Raw genomic sequence first — 21,519 nt, forward strand, 5'->3', positions numbered from 1 at the left:
AACTAAATATAGAACTATCCTATGATCTAGAAATCCCACTCCTGGGCATATATCCAGACAAAAATTTCATTTAAAAGATACATGAACCCTTGGATTTTCCATTGTGGTGCAGCAGAAACAAATCCAACTAGGAACTGTGAGGTTTCAGGTTTGATCCTTGCCTCTCTCAGCGGATCAAGGATCCAGCATTGCTGTGAGCTGTGGTGTAGGTCACAGACACAGCTCAGATCTGGCATTGCTGTGGTTGTGGCATAGGCCGGCAGCTACAGCTCTGATTAGATTAGACTCCATAGCCTGGGAACCTCCATATGCCATGGGTGTGGCCCTAAAAAGACAAAAAGACCAAAAAAAAAAAAAAGATACATGCACCCCTATGTTCATTGCAGCACTATTTACAATAGCCCAGACATGGAAACAACCTAAATGTCTTTCAACAGATGAATGGATTAAGAAGATGTGGTATATACACAATGGAATACTACTCAGCCATAAAAAATAACATATTTAGTTTTAAAGAAAATATATGCAATAGTTTTCTTTTAAAGAAGCCTCTTTACCAAGAAAACAAGATGCCCTCAAGCCCTCTGTATCTTCATTTCTGGAGCCACAGATTCAACCACCTGTGTGGTCTGATGTTGGTCGAATATGCAGATGCAGAATCTATGGATCTGGAGGGCCTGCCCTATTTTGTAGAATGGACTTGTGCATCCTTGGAGTTTGGTATGGGGAACAAAATCCTGGAACTAATCTCCCGAGGATGCAGAGGATGCATGTTTTAATGATGAATTCATATTTGTTGAACTTTAATGGGCTTTCTTTCTCTTTTACAGAATGCTCGCGTGGTGTGGATATAAAAGCTGATATTGTGTTTTTGGTTGATGGTTCCTATAGCATCGGGATCGCAAACTTTGTTAAAGTTAGAGCCTTTTTGGAAGTTCTTGTAAAAAGTTTTGAGATTTCACCAAATAGGGTACAGATAAGTCTTGTCCAGTATAGCCGGGATCCTCATACTGAGTTCACTTTGAAGAAATTCACCAAAGTTGAAGATATCATTGAAGCAATAAACACCTTCCCCTACAGAGGAGGGTCTACCAACACCGGGAAAGCAATGACTTACGTCAGAGAGAAAATATTTGTGCCGAGCAAGGGTTCAAGAAGCAATGTACCAAAGGTCATGATTCTTATCACGGATGGAAAATCTTCAGATGCTTTCAGAGACCCTGCTATAAAACTAAGGAATTCAGATGTTGAAATCTTTGCAGTTGGTGTGAAGGATGCAGTTCGCTCAGAATTAGAAGCTATTGCCTCTCCTCCTGCTGAGACCCATGTGTTCACAGTGGAAGATTTTGATGCTTTTCAGAGGATATCTTTTGAACTCACACAGTCTATCTGCCTGAGAATTGAGCAAGAATTGGCAGCTATAAAGAAGAAAGGTTAGTAGACTTTGTAGAGTAAGTGTTAACTCTTCATGAACAAGGCATTTTTGGTTCCAAAATTGTGGATAATATGCTTTGTCAATTCCTTTTATCTTTTGAAAAGAGCAACTTTCCTATGTTATTGAAAACTACTGAACTTAGCTCATTTAGCTCTGAGATATAACTTTCTCCTGGGGATGGATCAGGTGTTTATTGGTGGAAAAAGCTATTATACTCTTAAGAGTCATGAGATGTTTTTGATCTTAGATTCTCAACCAAGGCTGGGAACTAGCTTTTCATACCTATGTGTCACAGCCAGTTCTGTCACCACAAATTGAGGGTCTTCCATGGGCTAGATGCTGAGCTGACTGCTTTGAATCCAAAGTGACTGGAACATAGTCCTGGGTCTTGAATTCTCTTTATGCATTCTCTTTATGGGACCATTTTCAGGCATCATTCCTCATGCCTGGCATTCCCTATCTTCTTTCTTCATTTGCCCACGTTCCGTGTTTCCATCTCTCTCATTAAGCCTCTCTTAAATGTTCCAGGATGACAGCACTTGCCACTTTGGGTCATTGGCATTCAAATGTACTACTTTGTTTTGTTAATAATGTTACCTGCTCTGCTCTTGTCTCTCCAGTTCGACTGTATGTCCTCTGAGGATAGTCAGTGTGCCTTAGACATTATGTCCTGCTGTGATTTAGATAATAAATATTCTTTTTTTAGGAAAAAAAATTTAAATGATTACTTTAAAATATCTGTCTACCACCCCCAGGTTAATATCTGATTGCCTGAGATGAAAGGGAACATTTTGATGGTTCATTTTAGGTTTATGATGGTTTAAATATTCCAGTTGTGGGAAGGACTATTTCATTACTGTTTTGTCTTAAGAGGCTCAAAACTCTAACTCAGATTTAACTAGTTTTTTAAACAACATGACTTAGCATCATAAATGGTCAAGACAAAGATCAGGACCTCTTCGTAGTTCTGTAAGTGAGAGGCTTTCTCTCATTGGTCATGTGTGGGATATTTACTCAGTGCCTTGGCCTCAAGGACCAGTCTCCCAAATGAATGGAATCCATTTTGGAAAATGTGCAGCCATTAAGGCCATCTTTGCCTTATAGATTCAAAAATTTTAAACTATGTCTCTCCCCTCCTCCTTTTTAAAATAGCTTATGTGCCTCCAAAGGATCTTAGTTTTTCTGAGGTGACCTCCTACAGTTTCAACACCAGTTGGTCTCCTGCTGGAGAAAATGTTTTTTCATACCACATCACCTACAAGGAGGCTACAGAGGATGGCGAAATCACGGTGGTGGAGCCAGCCTCGAGCACCAGTGTTGTCCTCAGCAATCTGAAGCCAGAGACCCTGTACTTGGTCAACGTGACCGCAGAGTATGAAGATGGCTTCAGCATCCCCCTAGCTGGACAGGAGACCACGGCAGAAGGTAGGAGGGGATTTCTTCACTGTCTCCCCCAAACGAGTTCATGATAGAACAGAGTCACCATTTGAAATCACCATCTGCTTTATAGTTCAGCATTGTGAATGCCCTTGGAAGATTCAGTGTCTTTAAAATATAGATCCTCATAATTCTTTTTAAAGAGAGTAAGAGCTTTTTAGGTAAAAGACCTCAGATTTATTTTGATGAATTTGAAGCTGAGACATAGATAACTGTTAAGAATTATGGAATTAACTCTTGAACTGCTGCTTATCCAACATTTTCTGTCCTATGTTTCAACAGTGTCATGTTCAAGTACTTCTGAAACTACCAAACTTCTGATGGCAAATATATTGTACCCAACTTTTTTTTTTTTTAAAGTAACAAAATTTACCTTCCTAACCATTTTATTTTATTTTTAACATTTATTTATTTGTTTTGTTTTTTAGGACCATGCCCATGGCATATGGAAGATCCCAGCCTAGGGGTCGAATTGGAGATTCAGCTGCCGGCCTACTCCACAGCCATAGCAACGCCAGATCCAAGCCATGTCTGCAATCTACACCACAGCTCATAGCAGTGCCGGATCTCTGACCCACTAACTGAGGCCAGGGATCCAACCCGAATCCTCATAGATGCTTGTTGGATTCATTTCCATTGAGCCACAACAGGAACTCCCTACCATCTTAACCAATTTAAATTGTACATTTTAGTGCAGTTAGTACATTCATATTGTGCTACCATCACCACATTCATCTCCAGAACTTTTTCATCTTGCAAAACTGAAACTCTCTAACCCATTAAACACTAACTCCTCACTCTCACCACAACTCCCTCACCCTTGCACCCAGAAACAACTGTCCTACTTCTTGCTTCTCTGAACTTGACCACTCTAGGTATCTCATATGAGTGGTATCTCATATGTCCTTTTGTGATTGGCTTGTTCCACTTAATGTCCCCAGGGTTCATCCATGTTTGTAGCACATGTCAGAATGCCCTTTCTTCTTATGGCTGAATGACACTCCATTGTACATATATTCCCACTTTTCTCTATCCCTTCACCCACATGGACACGTGGGTTGCTTCCATCTTTTAGCGACTGTAGATAACGCTACTAAGAACATGGGTGTACCAAGTTTACCAAATGTTTTAATTGGTATTTGTCTAGATGTGTCCATGTTACTGGATAAAGTTGAATATTTCCTGATTCATTTCTCTATGTTTGACATTTAAGGTTTCCCATGAAGCTGGTTAGAAGACTAACAGCAGGGAGTTCCCGTTGTGGCACAGTGGTTAACGAATCCGACTAGGAACCATGAGGTTGCAGGTTCAATCCCTGGCCTTGCTCAGTGGGTTAAGGATCTGGCATTGCTGTGAGCTGTGGTGTAGGTCACAGACTCGGCTCGGATCCTGCATTGCTGTGGCTCTGGCATAGGCTGGTGGCTGCAGCTCTGATTTGACCCCTAGCCTGGGAACCTCCATAAGCCACGGGAGCGGCTCAAGAAAAAGCAAAAAGACAAAAAAAAAAAAAAAAAAAAAAAAAAAAAGACTAACAGCAGACAATTACTCCTTAAGATAAATGTAGTGAATATTACAGGAGTTATCAGCTGTTCCTCTCTATTTTTATTGGGTTAGAAGAAGCTGAAACAGCAGTGTGATGAATTAAAGACAGTTACAAAGAAGTGTTTGCCTGCAGGAAAGGAACATGTTGGTTTACCTTGCCGGTAAAAGCTAGAGAATCTTTTCTCTGAAAGACTTTTCAGATAAGATTGATTTTTCTTTTGCTCATGATTTTTCCACCCGAAGACTAGTAGATAAACTAAATAGCCTAAGTTGTCTTCTTGTCTTATGATTTTTTGTGATTATGTAACCTAGCAGTCCACATTAAAATATTTCTGATTTTCTGATGATTTCTCTGTGATGCCCACATGGCCATTCAACGAGCCTGGCCTTTTTGCTTCAGCCCTGTGAAATGGGTATGAGACTATGTCTCAAGAAGAAATTGCCATCGAAAGGGCTTTTGAGTAGAGCTGACTTCACTCCTATAACTGAGACTCGAAATGACCCATTAATTAAACTTCAGAGCCAGTATGTTAGTTTTTACTAATTTAGTCTTTTTTTTTTGCCATATAAAATGAATCATGGTGCACGTCTGCCAACTGCCATTTCTTTTCTTGGGATATTCAATTCCTTTCCCCCTGTCCCTTGATGTGTTGGATATTTACACAAACTTCTAATTGTGTGTGAGGTGCATGCAGATATTTTACAGTGTGGTTTCACTCCAGTGAATTTAGTTCATCTTTCTTCGCTGTGTGTCCATATTAGCAATTTTCCCCTTAAACAAATAGGTCAGTTAAATATGTTTAAGCAACCACAAAGCCGAATGATGTTCTCATTTGGGCTTAGTGAAAATTTCACTTAAAACTATGTTATGAGTCCATGGATGTTATTTATATTGCACTTTAATCTCAAGATTTAGATGCAACTAGCATTCCTTGAGTCTAACACAAGTGTTTGGTCTAACACATGTATGGTCTAATTATTTTCAAGTCAAATGACTGTACAGATTAAAAAAGTTAGTTGTAGGACTGATTGGATAAGATAGTTTGCTCAAGGAGGGAAATGGGGTAGACATGGGTCTTAGGCATTATTTTCCTACTTTTTTTGAGAAAAATCTAATAAGAGTGAAAACCTTCTTATAGCTAAAGAAACCAATTGTTTTTATTTTATTTATTTATTTATTTATTTTTTGTCTTTTTGCCTTTTCTAGGGCTGGCACATGGGTGTTCCCAGGCTAGGGGTCAAATCGGAGCTGTAGCCACTGGCCTATGCCAGAACCACAGCAATGCAGGATCCGAGCCTCGTCTGCAACCTACACCACAGCTCACAGCAACGCCAGATCCTTAACCCACTGAGCAAACCTGCAACCTCATGGTTCATAGTCAGATTCATTAACCACTGCACCACGACAGGAACTCCCAATTGTTTTTATTTTTGAATTTTCTGTTGATATTAATTTCTAATTGAATAGAATATTTATGGTTTTCAAAGCTTACTATTATATACCTCATCATTTTATTAAAAGGTTGACATTACTGAGTTTCTTTCTGGATATTGTAGAGTATTTGTTTGCTGTTTCAGAATCTAGTTAATACCTGGCTAAATGAATGCAGGAACCAGGATGTTTGTCAAAAAATTGCTCATGGATTTGCTTAGAGAATGCCATAATGTTGTGATTAAAAGCTATTTTTTTATTTTTCACGTATAATCATTCAACTATTATTTTTAAAATTTCAGTCAAAGGAGCACCTCGAAACCTAAAGGTGACGGATGAAACTACGGATAGTTTTAAAATTACCTGGACTCAAGCTCCAGGGAGAGTCTTAAGGTATCGGATTATCTATAGGCCAGTTACTGGTGGAGAAAGCAAAGAGGTCACCACCCCAGCCAATCAGAGGAGGCGGACACTGGAGAACCTGACTCCAGACACAAAATACGAAGTATCTGTAATTCCTGAATATTTCTCGGGACCTGGCACTCCGCTGACTGGGAATGCAGCCACTGAAGAAGGTAGAGCAAATGCTCATCGTTTGGTCATAACTGAAATCTTGGACTGTAGGAGAAGCTTTGGGCAATTTTCTAGATACTATGAACCACGAAATGCCTTGTCTCAATTCTCTGAGTGTCTTAGATGGTAGTCCTATTAGACTTGAGCTACTCAGATATTTGACTTACTTGTGACAGCATTTATTTGTGTCAGCAGAACCTGAATGCTGTGATATGGACCACATACTCTTTTAAAATAATATTATGAGGAGTTCCCATTGTGGCTCAGAGGAAACAAATCTGCTAGTATCCTTGAGGATGCAGGTTTGATCCCTGGCCTTGCTCGGTGGGTTCAGGATCCGGCATTGCTGTGAGCTGGGCACAATTGCAGTTGTGGCTTGGATCTGCTGTTGCTGTGGCTGTGGCATAGGCTGACAGCTGCAGCTCTGATTGGACCCCTAGCCTGGGAACCTCCATATGCTGCAGGTGTGGCCCTAAAAAGATAAAAAAAAAAGTTATGAAGTACTCTGATGTAAACTAAAGGATGATTAGGGATTAAAAATCAAACTGTTAAGCACCATTGATTCAGATTACAAGTTAGTTCTTCAGGAAGATTTAGAAATAACGACTGTTTTTATTTAAATGAAATGATTAGGCTCTTAGGATAGATTCTGATATTAGTTGCAAATTATTAATATTTAATGTATTGTTTCATTTTATTCCTTATCTTTAAAAGTTTTTTTTTAAAGAATAATAACTATATATTAGCAATAGTGAACAGTTATTAAGCACCTATTTGTGTCAGTTTCTGTGCAGAGAGCTTTCCCTTTATTATCTCATTTAACTTCTGCATGGAATCTATGAGGTCGTTACTTTATTATTCCAGTTTTTCAAAAAAAAAAAAAAATGGAGGCTAAGGAAGCTAAAAGCTGCAAGTCATGTTGCTAATAAGCGATGCACCTGAGTTTGTGGACTTTATTGCCCTCATGCAGACATCACGAGGAATATTGGTTCTAGCCCAGCCTGCTTCTGCATCACCTTTCCCTGGATGCAGCTTAGCTAACTAGCCTCTCTGCAGAGACCTTCCTACATCCCACCTGGTCTTCTCCTCCTCTCTCCCCTCTGGGAGAAGTCACTGCTCTCTTACTCCCTCTGAATGGGGGTCTAGGGCACCAGAAAGAGACTCAGTGATGCTTCATCTTTCTGTTTCCTGAAGCAAAAGTGGCTGGCTGATGTGTGTCTGATGGGGAGAGTCATAGGGTTGGGTGCCTTGAGGCTCTTCAGAGGCCACATGGGCACTCTTCCAGGAAAGTCACGAAAAGACAAACCTCATAGTTGTAAAGGCGTGAGCAACCCCTGAATTTTACCCAAGACTCAACCTCAATTGGGCTATTTCCTCTCATATATTTATTTCCGAAAGACAGCATTTATTTTTTTATCTCTTATGATTTTTATCACATCAGTGTATTTCATGGCCATCACATTTAGATGTTCTTAGCTTTATGCCAACAGACACTCCCTTTTTTTTTGTCTTTTTAGGGAGAACCCATAGCATATGGAGATTCCCAGATTAGGGATCGAATAGGAGCTGTAGCCACACCACAGCCACAGCAACACAGGATCCGAGCTGCATCTGCGACCTACACCACAGCTCAGGGTAATGCTGGATCCTTAACCCACTGAGCAAGGCCAGGGATTGAACCTGTATCCTTATGGATGCTGGTCAGATTTGTTTCCACCGAGCCATGATGGGAATTCCCAACAGACCCTTTTTAATGATGATTTCTTAGAGGAGGTAAAATTTCCATTGTGATGCTAATCAGCATATATACACTTTATAGTGCTTTTTCCACTTTTACAGAAAACATCTTAAGTTTTTTACAAGAATGATTCTAACATGAAAGATTTTAACCTGTCTAAATATAGAAGAGGAATTGGATGTCCTTTGCTTTGTTTCTATTAACCTGTAGGGCCCAATTTAGAGATGCTTCAACTCTTGGTTGGTCAGTAGTTACAATAGTCATAATCCCACCCAGGATATAAATTTGATTGTATATTTATATAAAGCAACAAAGTGTTTTAAAAGTCATTTTGTTAAATAATTTCTGATTTTTTTATTTTAATGAAGTTAGAGGGAACCCAAGAGACTTACGAGTCACTGACCCTACAACATCAACTATGAAATTATCTTGGAGTGGGGCGCCAGGAAAAGTGAAACAGTACCTCGTCACATATACGCCGGTGGCAGGAGGTGACACTCAAGAGGTCACTGTTCGGGGAGATACAACCAATACGATACTGAGAGGATTAAAAGAAGGGACGAATTATGCCTTGTCTGTGACAGCCTTGTATGCGTCCGGGGCTGGAGAAGCTCTTTTCGGAGAAGGAACGACACTTGAAGGTAATCACTGTCGTATTTTAGAGCAATCCCTGAGCTTGTTTTAATTACATTAGGAAGCTTAAAATGTTTTCAAAGAATTAAATCTGGGAAAAACAGGATCCTTTGTCTTAAAAGGAATTTGTGCTATCAAATAAGTAGTCGTAAAACTGCCTCTTATTCAGAGATGTAGAATGTAAGCTGGTGGAAACATGAAACTTGATTAGGAAGAAGGGTGTTGGAAAGCTGAGCGCATGGTGAGGTTGTGGAACTGGGTCTAATGCCACAGTTGGGTAAATAAATAGGTGTGTGTGACATTCACAGTGGCCAGGGGCCCTGGGGAACATTCCTGGAGGAAGAGTTTGGAATCACCATGGTAACACAGCTGCTTCTAAGACCCAGGAGCAGACAGGAACCCTTTGCTGACTCTGCCTCTTTCCAGGCACCATGCATGTAAACATTCTAACAGCTTGAGAAGTAGGACAATCCAAGTTTTTCTGTTTGTTTTGTTTTCTAAATGACCTCTAAAATTCAGCCCTGTGTTAGAAGTTCAAAGTTAATTCAGTATTTAGCAAGAACCACCACAAATCAAGAGGTGTTTCCTTGGTTCTCTGGAGTTCATGGTCAGAGGGCTTCATATCTCTTGGGCTTTCTTTGACATATAATGGCAGCTTAGCTTTGACTTACTACAACTACAATGTAAGTTGCATGAAAGTGAAAATACAAATTTAACTCAACTCAAATCAGAATGGATTGTAAAGTTAAAAAGAAATATCAGTGGACCTTACAATGATGATTCAGTTCCATAGATGGGGGCTGAAATGGGAGCTAAAGTATATGGCTTTCCTTTTATTATCATCATTTTTTCTATGACTTATTTAAAATAACTGTAGGAAGAAAATGAATCTGAAGTATCTTTTGTAATGTGATATGAGGCAAAACACCTATCAGCTTTAGTGGACGCAAGATGTTGAAGGACTGTAGATGCAATTAACAGGGATAAGTCCTACAATAGGCAGTTTTGATGAAAACTTCAAGACTTCGTTAAGAAAGAAATACAAATAGACATAAAGTTCTTATTGGAATCTTGTAAATTTTTAAAAAATTTTTATTTTTTTTTTATTTTATTTTTTTTATTTTCCCACTGTACAGCAAGGGGGTCAGGTTATCCTTACATGTATACATTGCAATTACAGTTTTTCCCCCACCCTTTCTTCTGTTGCAGCATGAGTATCTAGACATAGTTCTCAATGCTATTCAGCAGGATCTCCTTGTAAATCTATTCTAGGTTGTGTCTGATAAGCCCATGCTCCCGATCCCTCCCACTCCCTCCCCCTCCCATCAGGCAACCACAAGTCTCTTCTCCAATTTTATTGAAGTACAGTTGATTTACAATGCTGTGTTAATTTCTGCTGTACAGCAAAGTGATTCAGCTGTATAGATACAGAATTCTGTCTCTAACAGTGATCAAGAGTTTAAGTCCAGTGTGCCACGAAATTAATTATATAAGAACAGGATTTAAACGAAAGATTAAATACCAGTGCAGAAAATATTGCTTATCAGAAGAGTCCTGGTTGGGCTATTTCACCCTGTGACCTTGAAATAATCCTGTAACCCCTCTGAGTCTCAGTTTACCCATCTGTAAAGGAGACGGTCCATTATTCTCCCTTCCTCCCAGACTTACTGTGGAGATCAAATGGGAGAATGTAAGTGGAGCTCTAGGAACTGGAAAGTACTCCATATATATAAAGTTCATCAAGATGAAATGACATACATTTGAATGTCAAGTGAATCTACAAATTAGAACTGATATCTACAAATACAGATTTTGTAAGTATTTCAAAGATATTGATCAGCTATAATAAGTTTTGAAAAGAAAAAGAGATAGAAAGGAAATTACCTTAATTGCAGAGACATAATTCAAATAAAAGCACGTGGTCTTTATATTTGGAGCAACATTTGGACTCTCTGAGAAGTGTGTCCTTTTCTTTTGACCTTTGGAGTTCTCTTTCTCATGCGTTTTCTACAGGCTTCCAACACAGGTAACCTAGAGCTTTTTTTTGTGTGTGTGTGTGTGTAATAGTTGTAGCTTGCTTAAATTTGCGAACATTTCTCCTTTATAAGGAATATTTTGGAAATAATTTAATATTTTTACTTCTGCTTATCTTATACCATTTAACATTCTGATATTCTTCTGCATTTCTTACTTTAAAAATATATTTATACTCAGTCAAAATCTTGATTCTAAAAATTAAGGCATTTTTGATAAGGATAATATATTATCATTTTTTGAAAATAAAATACTCATTTTAATTAATGACACACATTCTATTGGGTGATGAATTTTCTAGGCTATGTGTATAGCTAAGTTGTTTATAATTTTATAGCTTTGCACAGTGGTTAGAAAATCTACCAAGTTATGTGCGTGTGTAAGTGGACATACGCACGTATGCACACACACACAAATATCTGATCAGAAATAATCTCAAAGGGAGATACACAGGGAACTATATTCAATCTCTTGCAATAACCTAGAGTGGAAAAAAATCTAAAAAAAATATATACATGTATAACCGAATCACTTTGTTGTATACCTGAAACCAGCACAACATTGTAAATCAACAGTAATTAAAAAATTACTGTTTCCCATTCTCTAAGGAGGAAGAAACCTAGATGATTTGCAAGTGTACTTTAAAAATATAGTTAATTCATAAATAAATTGTAATAATGATTTTTTTCCATTTACCCCCGAACTCTTTGCTCTAAGTGAAGGATTGAGGAAAATGCTGCCAGCCTGATTTTATTACCATATTTATCTCTTTGCATCATATGTGGTAAACTTGACAAATATGCAAAAGCATAGTTGTGACTAAATTAAAATAATAGATTTTTTGCCCCTGGTTATTCCATTTTATTTTATTATATTAACTCAGCCAAATCCACATACCATATACAGGAATAGGATATGATGGTAAATGCAGGGAATGGAAAAGCCCAGAAACAGAGCCAGGCAACTGCTTTTGAGGGTTGCTGTTTTTCTAATCTGTTTTTCTCTTGGGAGAGGAGGTGGTTAGAGCAGACCTTGGAGGAATGTTTCTTCCATCCAGCGGCATGGCTCAGCTGGCAAGGGCATGCTGTGGTTGAAAATTTTAAAGATGGACTGAAGTGCATTCTATTCAATTAGAAAAGAATTAAAAAAAATCATTAGTGTGGTCTATAACCATCCTTAACTTGAATCTGTTTCCTGGTGCTTCCCTGAAACGAAGCCATCTATCCTGTCCTTGGAAGGGAGATTTATTAGCCTTGGCCTTGGGGAGGTTCAAGGTTGGCCCTAGTACTGTATGAAATAGAATCACAAAGGCAGACTTTATGATTATTTCAGATCCAAGCTTCAGGGGAATCTGAGCGCAAACTAGTAGGTTTGATTTACATTGTTTTTTTTTCTCTTGTTGTTGTGGCTAGTAAGGTAGATTTAATGTAATTCCTAAAACACAGCTTTAAGTCTTGAAAGAATTTTTAGTTGTCACCATTAGTGCTTAAAGAGAGGAAAACCTGTTCTTCTAAACCTCAAAATGAATAATACTTACTTTAATTCAGAGATTTACCACAGATGAATGAAAATGTCAGTCTCTGAATAATACACTTCTTTTATTTTTGAGTGCTGTTTTTTTGGCTATGGAAAAGATGACTTTTCAGAATTGCCTTTGTTTTGGTTGCCATAGCAACTCTCCAGTGTCCTCATTATAAATGGCTTCCTGTACATCAAACCAAGCTAACTCAGCTGACATTTTGTTACAATGAAGGTTTTAGTACATCACAGGAATTCTTCTGCAAGATGTTGAGTAACACGGACTAAATAAGACGGACTAAATAAAGCCTCTGAGTTTCTCTAGATTTACTACTGTCTCATAATTTGAAAAATTGTACATTCTGGGTATAACAGCTCTGAAATTTCCAGAGAACTTTAGCACGGTCACTAAACAGTAATTTATATTTCCTTTTCTGAAAATTAGTGGCTCATCAGAGAAAAATCTAAATTACATTGGAGAGGTGACAGTTTATCGGAGAAATCTCATACAGGCATTGACATTGTAGGGCAATTTAATTGTTTAGGGGTTTGGAAGAACCATGTGCTGCTTAAAGTAATTATGTTAACTGATCAATAGTGACCTTTGTCCCTTGGAATGGTGACTTCGAGTCATTGGTTGTAAATCAAATGTGTTTCCACATGAACAGTCTCCAGAGCAGGTCTTCTGTATTCTGCTGTGGAAAGTTGGATGATTTTTGAGTTGAGCTCTAACGGAAAAGACAAATTGATTTAGAAGTGGGTTTACATTACATTTTCAATTTAACTTCTATTTTTGAAAGTGGTATGTGAAACTCAGTGAAAGTTGGCTGGAACAATCTATAAGATGAAAATTGAGTTTCATTTCATAATGATTAATTTTTCCGTTATCATCATTGGCTAATTTGTGTTATAATTATATTTGAATTGGATGATGATTTGCTTTTCAGAAAGCACATGGAAAAGGGCTAAGGAAATGGAGGAAAGTTCAGTGAGACATTAGTTCTTTGGCCTCATGTGTGGAAAAGTGAAATCAACCCTTTGTAGATGCTCAGATCATAAGAAATGCACCTTTCTAAATTACTTCCCATGGTGGCAGCACAGAGACGCAGGGAGGCAGTTGAAATTATGCTTTTTGACTACATATGAATATGTTTTGAAGTCAGATCAGAAATACTGAGTATCAGAATTTCCAAAACTGATGAACTTTGTTTATATATTTTTTTTCTTTTTATGGATACACCTGTGGCATATAGAAGTTGCCAGGTTGCAAGTTGCCAGGCTAGGGGTTGCTCAAGTGGGAGCTGTAGCTGAAGCCTACACCACAGCCATGGCAACACTGGATCTGAGTCACATTTGTGACCTGTGCCTCAACTTGCAGCATTGCTGAATCCTTAACCCACTGAGTGAGGCTAGGGATTGAATCCACATCCTTGTGGATACTATGTCAGGATCCTCATCTGCTGAGCCACAAAGGAAACTCCTGTTTGTTTAACTTTGTGAGAGAAAAGCATTGTTATTCCTTATACCTATCCTAGCACTATCCTGGGGAGAAGAGCGTGAAGGGAAAACTACTGAGAAGGATCAAAGGAATAGAGATAAAAGCTGTCTTTACGACTTGTTTGAAGTAATGGCCAGACATTCTATTAGCAGAGGTAAAAGCAATACACAGAGCACAGGCACATGGTTCAGAACAGCAGAAAACAAGTACCATGAGATGGATGTTATTGAAAACAATGTCAATGGAGTTCCCATTGTGGCTCAGTGGTTAATGAAAATGACTAGTATCCATGGTGACATGGGTTCAATCCCTGGCCTCGCTCAGTGGGTTAAGGAGCTGGTGTTGCCATGAGCTGTGATGTAGCAGACACGGCTGGGATCCAGAGTTGCTGTGGCTGTGGTGCAGACCAGCAGCTGCACCTCCTTCAGCTCCGATTTGACCCCTAGCCTGGGAACCTCCATATGCCACAGGTATGGCCCTAAAAAGACAAACAAAAACAAAACAAAAACAACATCCCTGAGGTAAATAATGGGCACCCACCCAGACATCATAAAACCCACCTCTAAGTCTTAGGGCAGAGGGAGAGGATGAGCTCTAGATGGGGGAGACTTTGCTAGGGTAGAAGTGGGTCCCAGTTTGTGGAAAAGTAGAGACAAAGTGGTAGAAAATCTACTGGAGCTGGTTACTGCACACTGCCACTGTTTCTCCATCTTCCCCCTTTGAAGAATCATCATCCTTGCTAGACAGTCTGTATACTGGTCTTATGACTTTCCTCTTCCTCTCTCTTTCCTCTTCCTTCCCAGGTAAACCAAAAATCAGATTCTCTCCCAAACCCAATCCAAGCCAAAGCATCTCTTTCTCTAGTACTGATGTTTGAAGTTCCTCGGTTTGAGGACCAAAGTGAATGCCTGGCTAGGTAATCCTTGGGTTGACCTTCGTTCACAGGGAACTGTGACCAACTCTTGAATGAGAAGCACGTGTTGAGAGCCATTTCCTTTAGAGACAGGATGGAGGGGAGGAGAGCATGATGAACATCTTACAGGCTGGAAAGAATGTGAGGAGGAGCTTCAGTCAACTTCTCAGCCCTCCAAGGGTCAGCCTTCAGCTTGTTCTTCTACCTAAAGGCTGACAATTTACATGTGGCCAGAGACTTTACATGGTACACAAACCCTTGCACTGCCTACCTAGCATCCCTGTGTCTGCCGGTTCTGACCAGTTTTGCTTTCACCACACCTGAAAGCAAGTGTGAAGTTTCCTTCCACACTGACCAAACACAACTTCCAAATAAATGCCCCCTAGACCGAGGAGAGGAGCAGCAGAAAGAAGGGAAATGAAGAAATGAGAAAAGAATACAGAATTGTGGAGGAACTAGGATCACAGAAGAGACTGAAAAGATGTTTTAGAGAGTTTCAGGGCTCAGGGACATCTCCAGACATCTCACTCTAATTGATCAGGATGTGGCCAAGCCTCTAGCTCTCTGGGGGATTCTTCATATCTGACTGGGTCCAGTCCAGTTATTTTGCTGCTCAGAGCCCAGGGCCCTAGGAGCTGTGGTCTGATCAGCCAGTTGCATACCTCCTCCCCAGAGCAGCTTGGCCATCTGGTAGCCTGCCAGTTAGATCCCAGGGTGCAATTCAGCTGCTTCTTTTTTGATAATTTAATATTTGGCTAAGCCAAGATTCCATTTTAAAAAACTTCAGGGGTATAGGTTTGATAAAATACATATGTCACGAATACATCACATTCTGAAGATTCTTGGGTGTAATGCCAGCAACTTGAAAACCCAATCCTCCTGCTTTTTGGAGGAAAAAAATTTATCAGTGTGTTTGACAATAGTACAAACTTAATATTTAGGATTATTCTTATTGAATGGACTTATTGACATACAGGAAACCCATTGAAGCAGTTTCTCTCTTCACTTGGCCTCTGAAAGGAGGTATCTTTTTTCTTTTTTTTCGATTCCACATTCCTTTGTCATAAACATGGAATGTTGCAATGCTATGCCTGCAAACAATACCTTTATGTGCCAGGCAGAAACTATAATTTTTTGAGGATTTTTTTTTCTCTGTAAATGAGAATTTACTCAGTGTTCACTTGAATTAGTTATCATGCCGTTACTTAGAACTCAGGAATATTTTTTTTTAGCGAATATTTTATTTATACCTTAAAAAGTGCCTTTATAGATTCCGTCCAGGATTCCAGCAAGCCTTGCAAAGGTCTTTATTGCAATTTTACGAATATTTTGTTCTAGCTTTCCAGGTCTTGAGGCTGTTTACATTCGTTGATTAAAATCCATGGGCATACTTGTCTAGTCATCAAGGCTCCTTTTGTTTGTAGATCAGAAATGTCTTTGTGAATGTATTTTTGCCTCGACCACAATTCCTTTCCTATTATTTTCTCACAGTGAAGTTATTAGCCTGTGTTTGTGAGACTGATGGCTGTTGTCATGGAAATAAACAAGGTCGCAAATTCAATGCTGTAGAAAGTCGGAAGAAAGACAGACTGAGAAGCACAACCTTTTGGAAAACTAGATGCTGAAATGATTGTAAATTACTCCAGTGTTAATCTGGAAGATAGTTCCCATGTTCTAGCTAACTTTGTCTTCTGCTTTGGGGGAATGTTATTAATGCAGCTTTTAGCTTATCTAAATTCAGACTCACTTTCAAGTATTTGCAAGTATTATCACAACAGCTGTTGCTCATGGCCGTTTAGGAAATTTAAGAGAAGAAGCACATATGAGAAAAGGATATAGTGTATGTTAAGCCAAGGAAACATGTGCTGCAGATGGAAAACTTAGAGAGCAGTAGTTGGGATATCAATGAGCCAAACAAAATAAAAAACCGAACAACAACAACCAAACCAAGCCAAACCCAACCAAGGGAACAATTTGTTTATATTCCTATTAAGTAGAGAAGATATAAAGATATGCACCCATTTAAGTAGCAAATGCAATTAAAGAAGACCTTCAAATGAGGATTAGCCTCAAGTAATAAGGGAAAACAGTCCGTACGTTATTGGAAATAAATATTCTTGGTTGTAGTGAAATACGTAACTAATCTCCCTCCAGAGATGAGATGTCCTGTCAGCAGTTAAAGTTATTTATAATGGAGTTAGAATTTTCCATTTGGGCTTGGGGTCTGGTAGGATGCCCAGCTCCTATTTTGTTTACTTTTCCCTCTAAAATCCACCATCTATGATGGGTTTTTGTCCACCCAGATTTCCTTTTCATTTATTGTTATCTTTATGTACTGAAATTTAAATAATTATGAACATTTTAAAAGATATTCCTTTTTACTCTTTGATTCAAGTAAAATAACAGCCTTCAACACTCTTGTAGCAGCATTATATATCATTGCTTGAATACATAACAATTACTGGTAAAATGTATGCTGTAAAAGCAGATAGTTTTATATTTACATCATACTGTGGCATAAACCCTAGTAAAGGTAGCCAGTAAAAAGTGACCTGTATATTTATCTTACATTTAAATTATGGAAAGTTAGGGTTTTATTGGAAGACATCTGTGCCTCCTATTAAGTTGAGGTTTCCATATTTTTCCATTTGGGTTGTATTTTTTTTTTTTTTTTTAATGAGAGGGCCAAAATTTAGTAGCAGACATTTGCGATCAGCTAGAACAAGTGGTGTGTTTTATTTTGATGACTAATCGATTTTAGGTTTTCCAGAAGAATGAGTGGTTTTTAGTTTCTTTAAGGTTAAGCTATAATTGAAAGTTTGCATTTCTGCTTTTTAAACTACATGAACGGAGTTACCACCAGGAAAAAAAAAAAATATTGTTGGAATTAAGATTTGCAAGTGATGTGAGATTGTTAAGGTGATTGGAAATGGTACCTTGAAACTGAGCCTATTTAAATAAGATAAGTGGGGAAGAGATGATGGCGGAAAAAAAAAAGTCTTTGTGAACAATGGACTGTCATAAGGAAAACAAAAATATAAAATTTGGAGATTTACATGCATTTTTTTTTTTTCCCTTTGGGACTTTTTTTTTTTTTAAAGGCATGTACATGTACTTCATGTACTTTTTTTTTTTTTTTTCTTTTTTAGGGTTGAACCTGTGGCATATGGAAGTTCCCAGACTAGGGGTTGAATTGGAGCTACAGCTGCCAGCCCTCACTACAGTCACAGCAACTTGGGATCCGAGCTGCGTCTGTGACCTATACCATTCTTCCTGGCGATACCAGATCCTTAACCCACAGAGTGAGGCCAGGGATCAAACCCGAATCCTCTTGGGTCCTAGTCGGGTTCGTTAAGCACTGAGCCACGACAGGACCTCCCATTTCTTCATTTTATTAGTTGAGAAAATTAAAAACTTATGGCATGAAAATCAACCTTAAACTTTAAAGAGTTTAGTTTTTTTCTCTCAAAAGAGGAAACTTCTGTTAACCTTTTTTTTTTTTTTTTTTTTTTTTGGTCTTTTTGCCTTTTCTAGGGCCGCTCCTGCGGCATATGGAGGTTCCCAGGCTAGGAGTCGAATTGGAGCCATAGCCACTGGCCTATGCCAGAGCCACAGCAACGCGGGATCTGAGCTGTATCTGCAACCTACACCGGATCCTTAACCTGCTGAGCAAGGCCAGGGATCGAACCCGCAACCTCATGGTTCCTAGTCGGATTCCTTAACTACTGTGCTGCGATGGGACCTCCACCTTTTTTTTTTTTTTAAATTAAACTTTGGTTGATTTACAGTATAGTGCCAGTTTCTGCCCAACAGCCAGTAGATATTTAAAAGTGATTCCCTTTGCATTTCTGTTCCAGAGCGTGGTTCACCTCAGGGTTTGGTTACCAAAGACATCACTGACACATCCATTGGTGCTTACTGGACATCTGCTCCTGGAATGGTTCGAGGTTATAGGGTCTCGTGGAAATCACTCTATGATGATATTGAGGCTGGAGAGAAGAGTCTTCCTGGAGATGCCATTTACACTGTGATAGAAAACCTGCAGCCAGAGACCAAATACAGAGTTTCAGTATTTGCAACTTACAGCAGTGGAGAAGGAGAACCTGTGAGTGGAGAAGCCACAACTGAATGTAAGTAACATTACTCGGTACCTGGGTACGTGGTGCTACTTAATAGCTGTCAATGCTTGATAACCACTGGTGTTTTTTCTTTGTATGACACAAATTAGGACCTTCAATGAATGTTCGTTTCGTGCCTAAAATCATATCAAATTTGGAGCTATTGAATCCTTCCCAACTACTACCTATACAGTTGACCCTTGGGCAATGTGAGGGTTAATCTGCGTATAATTGATAGCTGAGGTTCCTCTGCATCTCAGGATAAAACCAACCTGGGACCATGTTTCTGTGAGATTTGCTATTGAAAAAAAAATCCATTAGTTGACCCATGACTTTCAAACCTGAATTGTATTTGCTTCTCTCTCTTTTTTTTTTTCTGGTGGAAGGACCAGCTAGGTAAGAAATTCAACTAGTAAAAGATTAGAAGCTATGGAGACAAAGAAAATTCAGGCACATTTATAGCTATATGACCTTGGGCAAGTTATTTAACTTCTTTGAGCTTCAGTTTCCTAATGTGTAGAATGCAACCTCAGATGGTCCTGAGGCTTAAATGATAACAGTGGGCAAAGCACCAAGAATAGTGCCTAGGGAGCTCCCATCATGGCTCAGTGGTGGAAATCACTCTAAGATAATTGGACCTGACTAGTATCCATGAGGATGTAGGTTTGATCCCTGGCCTTGCTCAGCGGGTTTAGGACTCAGTGTTGCCCTGAGCTGTGGTGTAGGTTGCAGACACAGCCTGGATCTGGCATTGCTGTGGCTGTGGTGTAGGCCAGCAGCTGCAGCTCCAATTCGACCCCTAGCCCAGAAACCTCTGTATGCCACAGGTGCAGGCCCCCCCGCCCAAATAAACAGGCAAAAAAAAAAAAAAAAAAAAACAGTGCCAGCCAGTTAGAGATGATTGATAAATGAATGGCTGTTGAGAATATGATTATTATACATCCAATGTTAATAGATGCAACTAGTGCATTTGGAGTGGATAAGCAGTGAGATCCTGCTGTATAGGACAGGGAATTATATCTAGTCACTTAAGATGGAACATGATGGAGGATAATATGAGAAGAAGAATGTATATATATTTGTGACTGGGTCACTTTACTATACAGTAGAAATTGACAGAACACTGTAAACCAACTATAATGGAAAAAAATAAAAATAATTATAAAAAAAGATTATCATACACCCAAGGCTAAACCTAGGTTATTTTTACTATGTCTGGTAAGGCTAAGTCAAGTCTACTCAGTTTTCTTACGGCTACGATTTACCTTAATCTCATTAATATACTTTCCTGTGAACAGTTTTGAATGACCCCTCATCATTTATTATCAGGTGACTAGTAAGAGATGTATCAGTATTTCTTCATTTTCTTTCCTAAAAAGTAATTTGTTAAGGATGGGAATTTCTAAGAATTGATAGGAAAAAAAAGTTTATTCCTTTTGTTTTGGGAGGATTCTAGGAAAAGGGGAAAGATTGGATGGTCTTGCATTTCCTTTTTTTAGAAAGAAGTGGAGGAATTGGGTGGTTTTTCTGTCAAAGGAGGAGAGAGGGAAGTGCCATGAACAATTTCAGTTAAGTCCTATATCCTGACTTTAAGTTGTCCTTAAATTAAAATCTTTTGGTTTGAATTCTCTGAAGAATTCATCTTTTTTTTTTTTTTTTTAAATTACTGGCACAGACAAAAAAAAAAAAAAAAAAGAATTTCTGTTGTGGCACAGTGGTTAATGAATCTGACGGGGAACCATGAGGTTGCGGGTTCTAACCCTGGCCTTGCTCAGTGGGTTAAGGATCCGGCATTGCCACGAGCTGTGGTGTAGGTTGCAAATGTGGCTCGGAACCTGAGTTGCTGTGACTGTGGTGTAGGCCGGTGGCTACAGCTCCGATTAGACCCCTAGCCTGGGAACCTCTATATGCTGCGGAAGCGGCCCTAGAAAAGGCAAAAGGACAAAAAAAAAAAAAACCAAAAACAACAACAACAACAACAAAAAACCACTGGCACACTCAGTTGGATATGTCTATGCTTAAATTTGTGTCAAAATTAACCAGATTAAAAGATATCCAACTCCTTACAGGAGATTTAGACACATGAAAAGTCCTATTTCTCAGATATTCACATTATTGGTTTCCATGGTAGGTGAATGAAATCTTGTGTCTCACTGTATTGGCTGATCTGGTTTAAAAACCTGGCAGAAATTCATCTCTAGTGCTGGCAAAAATTCATTTGTTGTAAACTTAGGCCACTTATGACACATCTAGGTAAATTTATTCATGTGGCTGAGAAATTATAACTGTATATATGTATTTAGAAGGAAGCTTTTCCCAAAATTATCTTGCCATCATTTCTTCTTCTGAAAAGATTGTCTTCAGATATTTATCTGGGATTGAAAATCTTCATCAGTTATGTTTTAGCCCAAAGCAGGTATGTTAGCAGAAATTCCAAATAAACTTTTGTCTCTAAGAAACTGAGCATCTTAGTAAGTTCCCGTTGTGGCTCAGTGATAATGAGCCCAACTAGTATCCTTGAGGATGTGGGTTCGATCCCTGGCCTTGCTCAGTGTGTTAAAGGATCTGGTGTTGCCGTGAGCTGCAGTGTAGGTTGAAGATGTGGCTTGAATCCTGTGAGGCTATGGCTGTGGCGTAGGCCAGCAGCT

The 21,519-nt window shown here is 38.9% G+C and overlaps 1 protein-coding gene across 9 annotated transcripts in view; it reads left to right on the top strand.

The window, feature by feature from the left end:
- The window catches only part of COL12A1 (collagen type XII alpha 1 chain), a 130,576-nt gene that overhangs the window by 22,772 nt on the left and 86,285 nt on the right, over nt 1-21,519 (top strand). For 4 of the 9 annotated variants that reach the window (XR_014808068.1, XM_021092360.2, XM_013992820.3 and 1 more), the window contains exons 10-14: nt 831-1,433; nt 2,588-2,860; nt 6,149-6,421; nt 8,526-8,798; nt 18,611-18,883. The exons of the other annotated variants lie outside the window; for them this stretch is intronic. Coding sequence is in view for 3 of the 4 variants with exons in the window: in XM_021092360.2 (XP_020948019.1) it covers nt 831-1,433; nt 2,588-2,860; nt 6,149-6,421; nt 8,526-8,798; nt 18,611-18,883 (1,695 nt within the window). In the remaining variant the exon portion in view is untranslated. The remainder of the gene's footprint in view (nt 1-830; nt 1,434-2,587; nt 2,861-6,148; nt 6,422-8,525; nt 8,799-18,610; nt 18,884-21,519) is intronic. 9 annotated transcript variants of the gene reach the window in all.

The sequence above is a fragment of the Sus scrofa genome, chromosome 1 (assembly GCF_054392235.1).
Source record: "Sus scrofa isolate SSC_HxYL_T2T_F1_AM1 chromosome 1, Sscrofa_HxYL_maternal_Yorkshire_Landrace_v2.0, whole genome shotgun sequence".
NCBI classification, from domain to species: Eukaryota; Metazoa; Chordata; class Mammalia; order Artiodactyla; family Suidae; genus Sus; species Sus scrofa.